At 44.7% G+C, this 18,466-nt stretch overlaps 1 protein-coding gene across 3 annotated transcripts in view; it reads left to right on the top strand.

The window, feature by feature from the left end:
- Window positions 1–18,466, top strand: part of SYN3 (synapsin III) — a 453,379-nt gene that overhangs the window by 368,965 nt on the left and 65,948 nt on the right. For all 3 annotated transcript variants that reach the window (XM_082740547.1, XM_082740548.1, XM_082740549.1), the window contains exon 7: window positions 8,039–8,101. In XM_082740547.1, coding sequence (XP_082596673.1) covers window positions 8,039–8,101 — 63 coding nt within the window. The remainder of the gene's footprint in view (window positions 1–8,038; window positions 8,102–18,466) is intronic.

The raw sequence follows: 18,466 nt of genomic DNA on the forward strand, positions 1-18,466 counted from the left end.
CTCTTAACTCTAGGAAACAAACTGAGAGTTGTTGGAGGGGAGGTGAGTGGGGGATGGGGTAACGGGGTGACAGGCATTAAGGAGGGCATGTTTTGTGTTGAGCACAGAGTGTTATATGTAATTGATGAGTCATAAAATTCTACCTCTGAAACTAATATTAAACAAACAAACAAACTAAGCCCCTTCTTTTGTGCGAACTCCTATAGGGGAGTGAAGAGATGGACACAAAGGAAATGAACATATAATTGCACTTGGTACCTAGCACTATGGAGGGCAAGTTCAGAATGTAATAGAGAAGACAATAAGAAACACCCACTTTAGACCAGTGGCCAGGGGAAAACTCTCTGGAGACAGAGCATTTCAACTGAGACGCCAAATATGAGAAGGGATTGGCCTTGTCTCAATCTAATACGTGCCCTGCACAGTACTTGCCAGCCACATGGTTCTCACTCAACTAGTGTCCACTGAATTGATTTGAATTAATATTATATTATATTATATTATTGATCATTAGGCAGAGTCTTTCAGAGAAAGAGATCAACATGTGCAAAGGCCCTGTGGCTAGAGGGAGTGTGGCCCATTGAGTAAAGAACTGAAAGTCCTGTGGGTTAATACATAACTAGTAGGCAGAGGTTGGGGTGGGTAGGAGGGAAACACAGAAAACAAAACAGAAGAAGCAAGAACTAGATCAGGTGGAGGCTCATAGGCATGAAATGGACACCTAGCTCCTCACTGAAATCTTCCCAAGCTTCTTTAGTCCTTGACTTTTTTCCTCCTCCAGACTCTTTCTGGCCTTGTTTTCTCCATACTTAGCCAGGACTGGACACTGAAAGTGTTTAAATCTCCAGAGACTCATGAATGCAGAGAGAACTGCCTCCTTCTGGGGGAAGCTGCAGAAGGCCCCTCAGAGCCCGGCTTTCTAATTCCATGGCTTAAAGAGAGTGCTATAGTACTAATCTGGGCTCCCGCTGCTCTGACTCCACCCCCCCCCCCCCCACCAAGAGAACAGCCAGCATGATGGCTGGGCCACCCCTACTTATTTTGGCTTCTTGGGAGACTGCTGAATAGAGCCCTTATCAGGGTGGGGATCTCTGGTTTCAAAAATTGATCTGCCTCTTCTAACAGGATGTCAGGCCTCTCACGCCATTGGGCAGTGTTGAACTCTGGGGCCCCCGGGGCATGTGAGCAGGGACAAGGAGCCTGCCAGAGGCTGGTGCGGCCTCCCATCCCCAAGGGGACTAAATAAAGCTATTGTTGGGAAGAGAAGAGAGAAAATAGCCGACAAGATGTTTTTTGTCCTCCGTGACCTGTGTTAGGGGAGGGGCTGGCCTGTTGCAAATGAGTGGAAATGGGACTGGCCCTTGGAACACAGCTGAACAGTTAGGGAAGGGAAAGAGCTTGAAAGGGGAGAGAAGCTCCACCATTCCTCACCTGCCTGACCTTGGGAAAATGGCTTGTCTCTGATGTCTTACCTGTCTCATGGGGAAAGGAAGGTGCTATCATATGTAGAGTGCCCAGTACCATTCCTGGCTATTATAAGACACTCCAGAAATGCCATTGTCATTAGCCTGGGAGATTGTATGGTGGGCTGCACCCACTTTCATTTCCTGAGCCCTTAGAAACCTCTTGAGAAACCTACCAGAATGTCTTCAAATTCTGGCACTTTTCCCCTTGAAAAGTTCTTGGCCTGCCTTCTAGGAATTAGCGTTATGCCCCCCAAAATGGGTCCGTGATTAAAGGAGCAAGACTGATATAAAGCGAAGGTCAAGCAAAGCTTTATTTCGCGCCAAGCATCAAGAATCAAACTGACCGGCCAGGGCGGCACCTCTTACAGAGAGGGAGATCCTTTTCTGTTTCACAGACTAGCTTTTAAGGGCAAAGGCCATGCGGTTGGGCCTGGCCACGCACAGGTGGCCAATGAAACTGTAACACACAGAGGAAACCCCACAGTGATGCTAGGTGACCAATTGAATTACAATTTACCCTAGTAGACATTTGAACTAGCCTATCACACCTTGGTTAGGATTGGCGCCCAAAAGGTGCCCAGAGGGCAGGGCCCATACTCCTTGGTGATTAGGAAGACAGTATGCAACCCCCACTGATCGGATGTCTCCACCTGGCCTGACCCATCCTTGTATTTGAGCTTTGTTACCTGGGGCTGGTTTCTGGGACTTGTTTTTAAGTAAGTCCCTTGGGGGAAGGGGAGCAGGGACAGTTTAAGGGTTAAACAATGTTATTGTTTTAACCTTGATGGAAGCCTCTGGCTAAATAGTTCCTTGCAATTAGGACACTTGTTTGTAAGGATACCTGCACAAAGATATTTGGTAGTCTTGTTTGTAGTAGCAGAGAGAAAGAGAGACAGACAGACAGAATGTTACACAAATGTCTATTAATAGGTAAACGACCAAAGAATTACAGCACCCATGTCCTGTGGAATATTGTGAAACTTTAAAACTATTGGGTTAGGGATATACCTACTGAGGTGGGAGAAGAAATGTACATGGCCTGATATTCAGTGAGAAGAACCATTTTAGAAAAAACAAAGAGCAACCTCAACCATATATATATTTGCAAAGATTAAGGATAAAAAGCAATGGGCAGGAGTATGCACTAGACACACCAGGCAGGTGAGATCCCCAACCCAATGGAGTGGGGGAGGGAATCTAAGAAAAATTAAAAAGACCATGGCAAAATAGGAGGGAAAAACTTAGGGTATAATGTTAAATGAGAAGATAGATGTCAAATTCTACCTCTAAGATTATTGCAGAACATTCCATTTTTTAACTGGACATATAAATGGGGATTATAAAGTAATATGGACCAATACAAACACTGACTTGATTAGATGATGAGGTTGTGGAGATTCCTCATCTTGGATTTCTATGCTCATTTGAACACTATTATTTCAATTTTTTAAAGCATCACTTTAAAAAAAGAGAAAAAAGAAAAACTCGGGAGTATCTCCTCTTTCTCCACCATCCCCAGGCCAGCCCCGGCCCAACCAGTGGTACTTGGTTTAGTTGTAATCAATTCCAAATTGGTCTATGGCTTGTTAGTGTCTGCAAATACAATCTATGTCTCCTACAGCAAGCAGGTCACTCTCCTTTTCCAGATCTGAACTATTTCCCCACTGCCCATCCAAGAGATCTAGACTCTTGCCTTCAGCTTTGAAAGCCCCCAGCAACCTGGCCCCAAATTGCCTCTTTCTTCTCTCCAACACCAGCCTAGAGCCTTCCCATCCAGTTCTAAAAAGAATGCTATTCCCAGGGTGCCTATGTGTCTCAGTCCATGTGTCAGGTGATGTGTCCAACTTTTGCTATCAGCTCAAGTCTTGATCTTAGGATTGTGAGTTGCCCTGCACTAGACCACATTGGGCATGAAGTCTACAACTCTAAAACAAGAAATTTTGGCTCTGTCTCCTGTGTCCTGCATAGCATAAAACACAGTGTCAGCCACATACTTCTCACTCCAGTGAATTCATTTGATTCAATATTATTGTATGAATCATTATAATTAGAAGAATTTATTGTGCCCTAGATACACATGTGGTCCCCAGGGAAGTGTGCCTTGGTAGACAGAGTGCTTGATTGAGAGTCAAAACTCATGGCCTTGACTTCTTTTTTATTTTAAGATTTTATTTCTTTCTTTATTTATTTTAGAGATGGTACGGGCTGAGGAAAGGAAGAGAGAATCTCAAGCAGAAAACTCGCCAAGTACAGAACCCAGTGCAGGGCCCAATCTCATAACCCTGAGACCATGACCTGGACTGAAATCAAGAGTCAGACACTTAACTGACTGAGTCAACCAGGTGTCCTAAAACTTATGGGCTTGACTTCTCATTCTGCTATTGTGGGGCATGAAAACAATCGCTTTTACTCTTTGGGCTTCAGTTTCTAGGAGGACACACACATGTATTAGTTTCCTGTTGCTGCTCTAACAAACTAAGCTGTCAAAAAGAACACCTCTTTATTATCCCACAAATCTGTAGATTAGAAGTCCAAGCTGGCATGTCAAGGTGCTCTGCTTAGGGTCTCATAAAGCTGAAATCAAAGTGCCAGCACATTGTGTTTTCCTCAGGAGCTCAAGATCCCCTTCCAAGCTCATTCCTGTCAGGACAGAATTCAGTTCTTTACAATGAGGTACACCTAGGGCCCCCATTTCCTTGTTGGCTATCAGACAGGCTCCACCTTTGGTTCCGGGAGGCTACCCCCATTTCTTCTCAAGTACCCCCATCTCAAAGCAGGAATAGTGTGCTGAATCCCTCTCCTGCTTTGACTCTCTGCTTCCCCCTTTTGCCACCAGCCTGAGATGGTACTCCACTCCTAGGGTCTCATGTGATTTGATTAGATCCTCCCAGATATCTCCATATTTTAGGGTCACATGAGCCATATAACATAAAACAATCCTTATAAAGCTTTGTATAACAATCTCATCACATTTGCGGCCTCCAGAGATTAGAGTGGGACACCTTGGGGAGCATTCCTAGAAATTCTACTTCCCACCACATGGAAACATGGGGTCTAGACAAGATGATTGCTAAGTTCCTTTAGATTTCCCTTGTTGGACTTCATTTCACCCCCTGCCATACTATCACATACTGCCAAGCAGCAACCTCTGCTCTCCTTCCTCCTTCATCTAGCCTTTCTTCACCTCTGTCCTTACTACCATGAACTAGTGTCAGCTCCTTCCTCCCCTCAGCCCTACTTTACACTTTGAGTTTGAACCTCCCCTGAGTGCTAAGCAATATGACATTCCTTATTTCATTTCTTCTTCCCACAACCATCAAGTAAGCTAGGCAATATCATTCCCATTTTGCAGATCCAAGAACTAAGTTTTAAAAAGGTTAGATATCTAGCCCCAGATTAGAGAATAAGTTTAACTCCAACACCCACATTCTTTCCAGTACCCATCAGCATGAGGGAAGAAAATGAGGCCAGAAGAAGTGGAGGGGAAGACAGAGCACACCCATTCCCCCATCCCACATGCTCCAGCTTGAAATGAGATAGAGATAAAGCCCCAGAAGTGACCTGGGCAGTTCTTGGATGGCTGGTGGTGTCCGGAGTCTGTTAATGAATAGCTGGGTATGACAACTCTTCTGGGGAATGAAAGCCACTTGGTGAAAGTGCACCCATTCATTCCACTTCACATCTCTTGGGTTGGTAATATTTAATTCTTTCAACCTCGGGTGTTGGGGGCTCTTTCCCTGCCTGTGAGAGCGTAAGTCGGTATAACTACTTTGGAGAGCAAATTTGGCAATACCTGGCAAAACTGAGAAGAGCGTTGCTTAGCCCTAGCAATTCCGCTCCTGTGCATGTGCCCTGGAGAAACTCCCCTGCACATGCAGGGGGGATGCACTAGTATCATTTATTGGAAAAATAGAAATCACCTAAATGTGTATCAACAGGAAGTAGACAAATGGTAATGTGTTCATATACTAAAATACTATGTAGCTGTAAAAATCTAATCCACATAGAGGAGCCGTATAGAGGAGCATGCATGAATCTCACAAACATAATGTGCTTAAAAAGATCATCAAAAATAGTTTGTTTCGATACCACTACATAAAGTTTAAACATGTGTACTGTATATTGTTTGAGAATCATATAGTTAAAATATGTTAATAATACTTAAAATATGAATAAGTGTGAGGCAATAATAAACATATCATAAATATATATCATGATGATTACCTCTGGGTGGGAGAGAAGAGAGTGCAGTCAGAAAGTCTATCAGGGATCTCATCTATGTGGGCAGTGGCTTATTTCTTAAGTGGGGTGATGGCCATGATAATGCTCTTTAAGTCTTTTTCATATGTGAAATATTTTGTAATAACTATTAAATGGACAAGTAATCACTACCAGGAATATGCTTAGCACAGAACAGTAAGTGGAAAGAGCAGGAAGCAGAAGTGGATATTCAGTATACTCCCAAGGTAGAACAAATGGGAAGAAAAAAAATGTGGATTTTAAAAAAAGAAGACCATTTTGGAAGGGAGGGGAGTAGGGGGAATAGGTAAGCCTGGTGGTGAGTATTAAGGAGGGCACGTATTGCATGGAGCACTAGGTGTGTTGCATAAGCAATAAATCTTAGAACACTGAAAAAATAAAATTTACCAAAAAGGTAAAATAAAATGTTAAAAAAAAAACAACAGATAATACATCTGTTGAAAGTCTGAGGATGATCTTTATTGTCTTCTGTATAATAACAATATAATACTTCATTACATTTTCCAAAATTTTTACATAGTGAGTACATACTGCTTTTGAAATCAAAATCAAATATTGGCCTTTTTTAAAAGATGCATTTGTTCTCTCTAAGCACCAAGACATGATAAATTATAGCCTGGGGGTGCCTGGGTGACTGAGTCATTTGAGCATCTGACTCTGGGTTTTGGCTCTGGTCATGAGCTCATGGGTCATGGGATCGAGCCCCATGTCAGTCTCTGCACTCAGCAGAGCCTCTGTTTGAAGGGTCTCTCCCTCTGTTTCTCTCCCCCACTTGTGTGCTCATGCTCGCTCTCTCTCTCTCTCTCTGTTTCTCTCAGATAAATAAATCTTTTTTAAAAAATCAGCATCAAAAAGGGGAAAATTTTTTTATTCAACATCTACTACAGGAAGCCCTAAGCTAGATCTTAGTGAAAACCTTTCACATCAGGCTTGGAGTCTGACAGGCCCACCTTTAAGCCCCAGTTCCACCCCTTCCCAGCACCTACCTTGAGTCTCAGAGTTCCTATTTGTGAAATGGTGATTAAAAACCTTCCCTGCTTACCTCATGGAGCCATTGCATGGGTACAATGAGATGAGGCCCATCGAATGACTCTGTGACCCACAGCAGACCCTTCAAAGCACCTACAGCAGCACCTCCATGTCAGACTAGACTCTGGGCATCAAGAGAGAAGAGCCAGTTTCTTCCTCTCAAGGCAGCCAGAGAGTCAGTACAAACAGCACTGTCAGGGACAACCCAGGACCAAGGACAGATGGCCCAGAGAGTGGAACATGATTACCCATGGTCAGGTAGATCCAAGTAAGGGGACTGAAGTTACTACTAAATAATTAGAAGGGAAAACTTTTACCCTCAAGCACCTCCAAGTAGACTTGTAGACACCAAGCAACCTCATCTCAAACAACATATGAACAGTTAAGGGAGGAAATGCATAGCCTAAGTTTGAACCTGGTGCCCTCACTTCCCAGCTGAGTGACCATGGTCCTGAGTAAGCACCTAATCTTTTGAGCCCCTCTCCTCCTCTAAAGAGAAGCATGCATGCCTCCTAGGTCTTGCTGAGAGGACTGGTTGAATGAAGCCCAGACTCCTTACCAAGCACCTTCTCTGGGCCAAGCTATGTTCCTGGAGCTAAGGACACTAAAGGGAACAGCGAGACAAGTAGCATGGCTCTCGAAGGGAGATGATACACAACGATTGCCCAGAACAGTGCCCAAAAGGGTGCAGCCAATACATGTCTGCGCCCATGGTGGCATGACCACTGTTAAGAAACCTCATAGGGTGGCCTGGAGAGGGCTTGGGGGAGGGAGTGTGTTTCAAGATACGTGATGGTTTTTGAGGGATGATGTAAGGCAGAACCATGGTGGGAGTCACGAAGCTGTGGTTCATTGGGTACTTAAAACGTAAAGGCTTCACATGTAATAATTTATTTGATCCTCGCAGCAACCCTGTGGGATGGACACTCATCGTCCCCATGTTACAGGTGAGCAAATTGAGCCACAGATCATGTAAAACTCGCCTAAGGTTGCACAAGTGGTGAAGCCAGGATCCGAAACCAGTCGCTTTGTTCCTCCCTGCCATCTCTCGGTGGGTGCCCCAGGCAGGCTGCTTTTAAGTGCTCAGGGCTTCTTTTGGAAGCCCAGATCGCTGGCATTTCGCGCATAGGAGCTGCAGCAGGATGACCATCTGTCAAAGCGTTCTTGTGGGGATTCTGGGTAATAGCAGATGACTGAATCTTCTACAGAACAGGCGGAGCCCAGTGTCTCTCGGTGGCAATACTCTGGGATGCTAATGAGTGATTTCCTCTTGTCTCTTACAGCTCACAGCGCCCCACTTCCCTGTGGTGGTCAAGCTGGGACACGCCCATGCCGGAATGGGAAAGGTATGAGAAGCAGCTATTAGACCCACATTCATACCCATGCAGCCTCCCCAGCCTGCTTGTTCCCCTCTCCCTCTGTCCCCCGCCAGCCCCACCTTGGCTCCATGGCCCAGAACAGTGTTGGAGGAGCCCAGGATACAGGATGCACCCTGTCCTCCCCACCCCTTGCCAACCCCCCCGCCAAGCTCCTGTACCATGAGTGTCTCTCTAGCTCAGTCTGTACCCACTGAACCCTGCCTGGAGTTGCTAGCTAATTGTTTCCTATGATTGTGGATTCAGAGCAACGAATGTAAATCATTTTCTAGATGCTGATTCTTTTGTTCCCATCCTCATTTCCATGGTGGCTCTCTAAACGCCAGTCTTACTCACGTCCCCGCCACACCTGCGGGGCCAGGACCTAGAAGGAGGTGAACACATAAGGCTCTGCGGAGGAAGACCCTGGAGTCAGTTAGCTTCTGCAAGAGTAAATCATATATGTTACACAGTCACAGCTGACATATTTGTCATAATTGGTCAGGTCCTTTCAGCCTCAAGTGTGGAAACGCAACTCAAATCAGGAAGCGAAAGAGAATCCATTGGTTCCAGCCACCAGGAAGTCTAGGAGAGTTCTTGATAGGTCTGTGCAGAGCTGGCTTCAGGAGGCCAAGCAATGCTGTCAGAGCTCAGTCTCCTGTATTTCTTGACCTTGTTTATCTCTGCCTGGTGTTTTCTTCAGATAGTCAAGATGGCTTGGGGACCTACCCTGGTCCCCAAGATCACTGTCACAGAGGAAGAAAGGCCATGGCTCTTTTCAGCATCTCTATATTAACCCCACAGTGGAAGGCTGGTCAGCCTTGCTCGGATTCCTGGGCCCATCCCCTAACTAGCACATGTGAAGATGAGGGGTGGGAGTGTGGGAAAACATAGGGGCCACCACAGGCCTCCTCTCAAACCTCTGGCTCAAATAAATAGAAACCTTGATCTGAGTAGGCCCAGCCCCCTCATAAATAAGCCTGCACCTGGCACCTTTATTCTTCCCCACCCTCTAACACCTTCTGTGTCATCTGTTCCCACCTAAACTTCATCCCATTCAGCCAGACGGGTCAGGGCACAACCCACAGCTCTGACATTCATGTGAACTTGAACAAGTTGCCATCTGACCTCTCTTGGCCTTCTCTGTCAAAGGGTGATGATTCTAAAAACCGTCTTTAAAAGAAATCCTCCCTCTAAAATACTTCATCTTCCTGAAAGGGCACACCGTGAGGGCAGGGGTCTTACCTATTTGCCCACTGCCATATCCCTGGGGGCCAGTAGCCCCTCGGCTTGTTGGGTAAACGGATGGATGAGGGGCCCCCTCTTTAGACATATTGCTGTGTCTGTGACCCTGCGGCCCCTCCCCGCAAGCCCTCCTGCACCTCCGCCCCTGGGCTCTGGCACTGCCCTTGCCTTAGTCCTCAGTGACTCTCTGCTGCTGAATCAGCAGTCACTTTACCGTCCTCATGGGAGCTGACCTTCCTGTATCTCTTAAAGCTGCTGGTTTTCCCTTCCGCCCAAAACTCCTTCTCCAGTGGCCTTTAACTCATGCTCCTCTCCTGGCTTTCCTGTCTCCACCAGTTCTTCACAGTCTCCTTCGTGTTGTTTTCTTGCTGCACCATCTTTAACGTGCACATACCTGCACTCTCAGCTCCTAAGGTCACCTGCGTGCCAATAGTCCCCGGGTTGGATTTCTCATCCAGAGCCTCAGCTCTTAAATCCAGTTCCCTCCTCTACATGTCCCGCTGGTCTTCCATGGAAACCTCAGACTCTAACAGTCCCAGAGAGCCTTCTCCCCCTCCTTGCCTTCCTCCTCCTCCGCCTCCTCCTGTGGCTGTCTCTGCAGCAGGAACCTCCAGTCCCTCCATTGTCTCAAAGCAAAAATCTGGGAGTCGGCTCCCCACTCTATGTCTAATAGGTTGTCAGGTCTTTTCACTTGCCTTTGTTAACGTTGCTCAAACCCATCCTTTCCTTTCCGCCCACTGCCACCATCTTGGACAACTCTGGTAAAGTGTTCCCAAGAATTAAATTCTGTATCTCAAGCTTCAAATGATCCCAGACAGGAGATACTTAGAGAGACTGAAGCAATGCTCAGAGGAGGGGGTGCTCTGAGAAACTCTGGCCCAACAGGGACTCCTCCATGGAAAGGAGGACACATATCCAAAGATAAAAAGTGTCACTGGCTAGAATAAACTGAGGTTTGCAGAAATACTGACATCAAGGGGAAAAGGCTCTTCTCCTTCAGTAGGCAATGAGAAAACTATCGGGAATGGCCTGAGCATGCCAACTGAGCAGGTAATGTCATATTCATGTCTGAGAGGGAGAAAAACAAAATTGGTACCTTCCATGGTACTTCTACTTCTCTCAAGAGGGAAGATGGTCTTCCTGGAGACCAGCAAAGAGAACATTCCTAGGAGGAAACTGGTGAAGAGGTTGCCAATGGACTCAGTGTTGGTAGAAATCTACCTAGGTCCCCACTGCCATCATCAATTATATTTTGCTCCTGTGTTTGTATATATTGAATAGTGCCTACGTGGTGCTGAGAACCAGAAGATAAATAGGACCCAGTTTCTGCTGTCAAGGAATTGAGGAGACAGGCATGTAAATAGGTATAATGTGTGTCACAGGTCTAATAGGAGGGTGTGCAGTGAGTATGGGGATTGAAGAAAAGAGCTTAATTCCACCTAGAGGATAGGAGAGTGGAAAGAAGTTCCATGTTTGGGGAACTGCGCATGGTTTGCTGTGCCTTGAGGTTGAAGGAGTTCTAGCAAACAAGAAAGATCCAAAGAGCCAAAGAGATGGACTGATACTCTCTTAACAAAGAATAGAGGCTGTCACAAGACACAGAAATCAAAATATAGTGAGACGCTATGTAGTTTGGGGGCACTTAGGTAAGAGGTGATCATGTGGAGGATCATGGGTTGCTTAGAAATCAGTCAGGCTAGAGCAATGGTTCTCATGGGGGGAGGAGAATTCTGCCTCCACGGGGCAATTTTGGTTATCACAACTGGGGGTGGGGTTGGTCCTACTGGCATCTGGTATCTACTGAGTGGAGACCAGGGATGCTGCTGGGAACAGCCCACAGTGCCTGAGCCAATCCCACAACAAAGAATTACACAGCCCAAAATGTCAATAGTGTCTAGGTTGAGAAACCAGGGACAAAACTAATTTCATTTCCTTTGTTGAAACTCTTACCAGTCCAGAAACCAGAGGAAGCAGTGGTTATTATAGAGTTCAACAGGCTTCAAAGTCTGTTCAAAGCATTGTAATTATTCAGATGCTAAAGCCTATGTTGTTCAAATAGGTTTGGAAAATGCTGTGTAAGTTTTTATTTTATTCTTTTTAATATCTTTTTTATTTTTTATTTACATTCATGTAATTAATATATAGGGTATTATTAGTTTCTGAGGTAGAGCTCAGTGATTCATCAGTCTTATATAACACCAAGTGCTCATTATATCACATGCCCTCCTTAATCCCCATCCCCCTGTTACCCCACCCCCCCCACAGCAACCCTCAGTTTGTTTCCTATGATTTAGAGTCTCCTATAGTTTGTCTCTCTCTCTGATTTCATCTTGTTTTATTTTCCCCTCCCTTCTCCTATGATCTTCTGTTTTGTTTTTTAAATTCCACAAAGGAATAAGATCGTATGGTAATTGTCTTTCTCTGATTGACTTATTTCACTTAGCATAATACCCTCTAGTTCCATCCATGTCTTTGAAATGGCAAGATTTCTTTTTTTTTCCCCTGTATTCCATTGTATATATATATACCACATCTTCTTTATCCATTCATCTGTCAATGGACATTTGGGCTCTTTCCATAGTTTGGCTATTGTGGACATTGCTGCTACAAACATTAGGAGACAAGTGCCCCTTCAAAACACTACATTTATATCTTTGGAGTAAATACCTTGTAGTGCATTTCCTGGGTCATAGGATAGCTCTATTTTCAACTTTTTAGGAACCTCCATACTGTTTTCCAGAGTAGCTGTACCAGCTTGCATTCCCACCAACAGTGTAAGAGGATTCCCCTTTCTAAAGTAAGTTTTTAGTGTGGAACTTAAGAGTCATGAATTTGCTTAGATACACTGTTGGGGGAAAAGAATGTGAAAGATGTGCTGAATTCCCCAGACTTAGCTGACCACAGGAACCTTTGTCCATTTTTTTATTGTGTCCTCTTATTAGTTTGTAAGAACTCTTTCCATATTAAGCACTTGTCTTACTTTGCAACTCTTTTTCTCCATTTGACAGTTACATGTCCATTTTATTATTTAGTTTTTAAGCATTTTTAAAGGTGTTTTTTTTTTAATGTAGTCAAATGTTTCCATCTTTGGGAGCCAGCGTGTTATAGAGGCTCAGGGTGTTGATTTGAATCTAGCAAGTTAAGTTATGTAGCCTCCCCCGCCTTTGGTTTCTTCATATGTACAAGCAGATAATCACAGTAGCAACCTCATAAGCCGGTTGACATGATGCTTGTCAAGCATCCAGTGCCTGGAACATGGTGGGCTCTCAATAAATACTAGCTGTCATGAGTATTAAGAATGTTCAGGGGCACTCGGCTGGCTGGCTCAGACGATGGAGCACACAACACTTGATCTCGGGGTCATGAGTTTGAGCTCCACAACGCATGTAGAGATTACTTGAAGAATGCTCAGACATGCTCTGGGAACCTAAACTTGAAGTCAATAAAGGAGATATGACTAAACAGCATCATCTGTCAAAGACTATATTCCATTTGGCTGTAACTTCAGGATGAGTCAGATGAGTAAGGAGTTGCCAAAACCTCTCATCCATAAATACACAATAAATAGATGAAAATGGGCTCACCCACATTAGTCATTAGGGAAATGCAAATTAAAACCACAACAAGATGCCACTTTGTAACCACCAAAAGAGCTAAAATTGAAAAGATGAATAACGCTAAGCGTTGGCAAGGACATGGAAGAACTGGAACTCACACACACAACTACTAAAAGTGTGAATCGATAAAACTGCTTTGGAAGATGGGTTGATATTATCCGCTGAAAGGTTGCACAAAAGTTCTGTTAGGGCTGGCTAGCCTAAATGCATGTGTGTGCTCACCAGTGTTTTTATAGCATGTCATTCATAATTGCCAGAACCCAGGCACTACCCACATATCCATTAAAAATAGAATAAATAAAGTACAGTATATTCAGACAAGTGGGAAACTTCCAGCAATGAGAATGAAGGAACTACGGTTATAAGTAACAATGTGCATACCTTCCATACATGTATTTCATTGAGTGAAATAAGTCACATACAAAAGAATCCCAATTTTAATGATTTCATTTATATGAAACTCAAAAACCAGGGAAACAAAACCATTGCTTAAAATGGGATAGGCATTTAGATGATACAATGTTTAAGGAAAACAAAAATGTTATTACCAAAAAGAGTAGAAGTTGCCTTTGTAGAGGAGGAAGGAGTGATTGTGGGGAGGAGGCAGGAGTGAACAGTTCTAGTTCTGGATGTGGATGTTTACTTTGTGATAGATACCTCGTTGGACTGTTCTTTTTGGACTATGCAATCCTCTCTATATGTGTTATAGTTCAAAGTAAAATAAGGCTTAAAAAATGGAATCTGCTCTTAGGATATATTCATGGAGATCTGATGTCCAGAATATAGTGACACTCCTGTGCTGCCCTGGTCAGTCTGTGGCCAGGAGATTGTTTTGGGTTCTGGGCTCTACATCCATTCTGGGTGTTTGAGACAGCCATTGACAAATCAGTGTGTCCCAGGGAAGGTTAAATGAGCAAAGAAGGAAAGAGGCATCTGCTAGGGATAGTGTCGGCAGCCTCTGCAGAAACGTAGAGAATCATCATGGGCAGATGTGGTGGGACTTGAAATAAATCTAGCAGGCAGAGCTGGGACCAAAGTTAGGAGGAAATGAACAAATGTCAATATGTCAATGGAGCAAATTTCTAACAGTTGGAGGGGAACATTAATGGAATAGATGGTCATTTAGGGAAGAAGTTCTCATCAACGCAGATTTGGAGCAAAGATGCATACTTACTGGAAAGTTTCAGGACCATTTAAGCATTGCATGAGCTCTTAGCCTGAGATTTTGAAACCCCTGAAATTGGGACAAATCTCTGTATATGTTTTTGGGAGGGGTGTGTGTGTGTTTATGTGCAGGTATGATACAAACTTTCTGCGTGGGAAAGGGTCCATAGATTCTTTCAGCTTCTCACAGGGTCTGTAACCCTTCCAAAGGTTAAGAAACCCTGGAGACACTTAAGAAACCCTGGAGACACTTCTATGTATCTTTCAATGATGAGAGTCTGTGGTTATTTTCAATAGTACGAGCAGTCCATTAAAAGGAATGGCACAATATCATGTTACTATCAGAGGATTAGAAGTCAAGTTCAAGGCCAGTTGCCAGTTGGGGTGGGGGGGTTGTTAACGTTTATGGTGTCTGGATTTAAGGTTTTGGGGTTGGGGTCCAGGTTGACCATTTCCTGGCCATGTGTCCTTGGGGATGTTATTTAATATCTCTGTGCCTCAATTTCCTCATCTCCAAATGGGGACAATATCGCCCTCCTGGGGTTGTAATGAAGATAGAATAAATCACCTTGGGAGAGTGCCTGGTAAACATTCACTGAATGGGAACTTTAAAAACCCACTACAAATATAAACTGTTATTCTGATTACTTAACTGCTTGTCTGGGCAACATCCCCAGGAGAGGCCAAAATAACAAGTTAACTCCACCCTGGGAGGTGCCTTAGCCTTATTTCATAGATTCACAGACTATCAGGGCTTGAGTCCTGGCACCTCATCTAGAAGATAAGAACGTGAGGCCCAGAGAGGAGAAGGTTTTGCCCGAGGCCACACATTGAGAGAGCATCCCCAATAACAGAGCAGAAAGGGAAAGAAAAGACCTTTGAGATTATCTGACTCCAACCCATACTTTAGAGATAAGAGCAGTAATAATAACAAAACATAATAACTACAATAATAATAAAACGTAATGCTTAATAGAGTTTACTCTGGGGGTGTCTGATGGCTCAGCCAGTTGAGCGCCTGCTTCGGTCAGGTCATGATCTTAGGGTCCTGGGATCCAGCCCCATATGAGGCTCCCTGCTCAGCACGAAGCCTGCTTCTCCCTCTCCCACGCCCCCTGCTGTGTTCCCTCTCTCGCTGTCTCTCTTTCTCTCTCCCTCTCTCTGTCCCTGTAAATAAATAAATAAATATTTTAACAAAATAATAATAAAAATTTTTTTAAAATAGAGTTTACTCTATGTGGGCACTATTTTAAGTGCTTGAGATACATTCACTCATTGAGTGCAATCTTTATAACTACCCCATGAGGTAGGTAGAGTTGGTAACCCCCCCTTTACAGATGAGGAAACTGAGGCAGAGGGAGTAGGTGGTGGAGTTGGTGTCCGACCCCAGACAGTCTAGTTCCAGTGCCTGAGCTCACAGAGGTGAAGGACACTGACGTGGTCACAGGCTGATAAGCCCAGACCTGGAAATCCTAACTTTTCCCCTGCATGCACAGGGGCTGCTGTCCTTCTAAGCCTGGAGTAGTGAGTGACAGGGTTCAGGTGTCCCTGCATCTGCGCTGGAGCATCAAGGTGGCATGCTCCTCAACTCCATGTTTCCAGCAGCCCAGGCATCTTGCACACCCCACTGGGTCAGGGCTGCTTCTGTCATGAGCTCTGAGCAACCTGGACTTAAGTATCATCTCTTGGACTGACTCATTCAGCGAGCTTTTCCCAGCATCATCCGCTCTTTAAGTGGGAGTCATGGCCCAAGAACAGCAGTGGAGGAGGGAGGATGAGGAATGAGCAAATGGACAAATGGAACCCAGGGGAGCCATGAAGAAACCAGAAGGTTCCCCAGCACCTGGGAGACCGCCAGAGAGTTCAGCAGAAGCCAAGTTGGGTGAGAGCAGGGGAGGGGTGTGAGCCAGCAAGGTGTCCCAGGGGAGCAGCTTTCAAGGTCCCTGCCAGACCATGAAGTAGGACAGGGAGGGACCCTCACCCATCCCACCACCCTCCCTCTTAACTTCTCCCTCCCCCCACGTCCTCTCTTACCTACCCACCACTCCCTTGGGATGACCACTGGCCTCATGTATTCTCTGCTTCTCTTGAGCAACATGGACCCTTAGTGGAGGATCTATCTGTCCTTTACATGTTAGTGAAAATTTTGAGCACTGTGCTCTCCTTTTCAGAACCTCTTGCCTGAGGTTGTCTGTTCTACCAGCACAATATAAACCACCCATTCTCATTATTCATGGATTCCATACAAATTCAACTATTCACTAAAATTTATTTGTTATTTGTAATCCCCAAATTGACTCACAGCACTTTCATGCTCATTCTGAGACATACGCAAAGCAGCCAATAATGGGCACATTCCCGGCTGAGGTCCAGCAAGGCAATGTTCCGCCTGTTTCAGCTCTCGTACTATAAACAAGTGTCCTTTTCTCCTGTGTGGCTTGTATGTAGAGCCACACTACACATTCTTGCATTTCTCGTGTTGATTTTATTGTTTAAAATGCCGCCCCACATAAAAGTGTGAAGCTGAAGTGCTGTTAGTGCAAGAGATCCTAAGTGCAAGAAGGCTGTGATGTTTCTTATAGAAAAAAAAAAAGTGTGAGATAAGCTTTGTTCAGGCATGAGTAATAGTGCTGTTGGCTACTAGTTCGATGTTAATCAATCAACAATATATATTCAATAAGATGGCTTGAAACGGAATCACACATAGAACAAGGTTATGTATTGATCAGTTGATAGAAATGTCTGTGACCAGAGGCTTCCAGAAACCCTGTATTTCCCTTAGGAGCAATAGTTCGGTATTCACTAAATCGGTATTGGCTGCAATGTTATAGAACATAACTACTGCAGATAACAAGGTTCAACTCTGTGCACCTGTGTGTACGTGTATGTGTGTGTGAGTGTGTGTGTTATTTGTACATATGTGTGTACATCACACACACATGCACACACACACACTACATGTTCTGTAGAGTCCTAAAGGTCTCTTTCTTCCTTTGGATGCCAAAATGCCAAAATTCTAAACATAAACAGAAACAAACTAAAACAGTCATTTTATGATCTATCTACCCTGATGTCATATTTAAGGTAAAGTCACCTGGACCATCCACTCATTTTTCTTAGGATGGCTTCAGGCTTAGACCTCTAATGGCGGCACTTCCTCTGCTGATTCCCACACCCATGCATTGCTCTTGGTTGGCCTGGGTTCAGGAGACCTGGATTCTCCTTGTCCGCCCCGCACCTCAGAAGCCAGCAATATCCACCTGAGCAAGTCATTTAAACACATAAGTGCTATGTGTCATGATTTTCCTCACCTGATCGCTCAGAAGAATAGTGAGTAAAAGTGTTAAAAGTAAATGTGAGATGGGGAGGTAAGTGAGGGAGAATATGGGCTTTGAACTTAGACCTCCTTGCATTCTCATCTTGACTGCTGTTTGCCAGCGTTATAACCTTGAGCAAATTACTCGACTACTCTGAGGTCACTCAAAGCAGAGGAGTCAGGAGGATGAATAAGGAAGAGAGAGAGGGTATTAGCAATTCTAAGCACCTGAGCCAGGATACACATGCCTTCAACATCTCTGATCCCAGCTTTGCAGAGGTTCCAAGAGATTCTTTGCCCAAGGTCATGGGTAAGTGCTGGAAGTAGGATTCGAATCAAGGTCAGCAGGTCCTTCCGCCCTTTGCTTCAGGCTGTGTGGGACACTTGGGAACGTGCTGGTGGAATCATCTCTTCCCTTGATAAGGCGACCCGCCAACTTCATTGGAGAGTTGATTTGTAAAGAATTTCACAGGGCCCACCCAAAAAACATGTCAGTACCTTGGAGACCAGCACTGACCTTTTCATATGAACTGCTCTTGGCTGGTGGACTGATCTCACCCTGGGCCCGAAGCCAAGACCGAGGACACTGATGCAAGACAATGAGAAGGAGAAAAAGAAAACTCTTCCTCCTGGCCCAGGGTTTCAAGGACCGTGTGCACCCCCACACCCCACAAGACCCATTTTGTCAAAAGGGACAGAAGCCCAGGAACAGACTGATCTGGAAAGAATCAATTACCTGCTTTTGTGCACTCACCACACAATTCTTCCATGAAAAGCAGAATATTTTTGAACGGACGGACATTGAAAAACAGTAAGATTTCCTTTTTTCTCTCTCTCTTCTCTGTTTCCCTGGTGATGTCTATTGGCCCTTCTTGGTATTGTATCTAACAAAGGCCTGGGCCATCATCCCCTTAGAAGTCCCTCAGAGAAAGGAAGGTGCGCATGTCACCTGTTGAGGTGGGAAATGCCGCATGTAGTTTACCACAATCTGAGTACTGCCTCCTTGCTTTTCTC

This window comes from Mustela nivalis, assembly GCF_964662115.1.
Source record: "Mustela nivalis genome assembly, chromosome: 7".
Taxonomy (NCBI): domain Eukaryota; kingdom Metazoa; phylum Chordata; class Mammalia; order Carnivora; family Mustelidae; genus Mustela; species Mustela nivalis.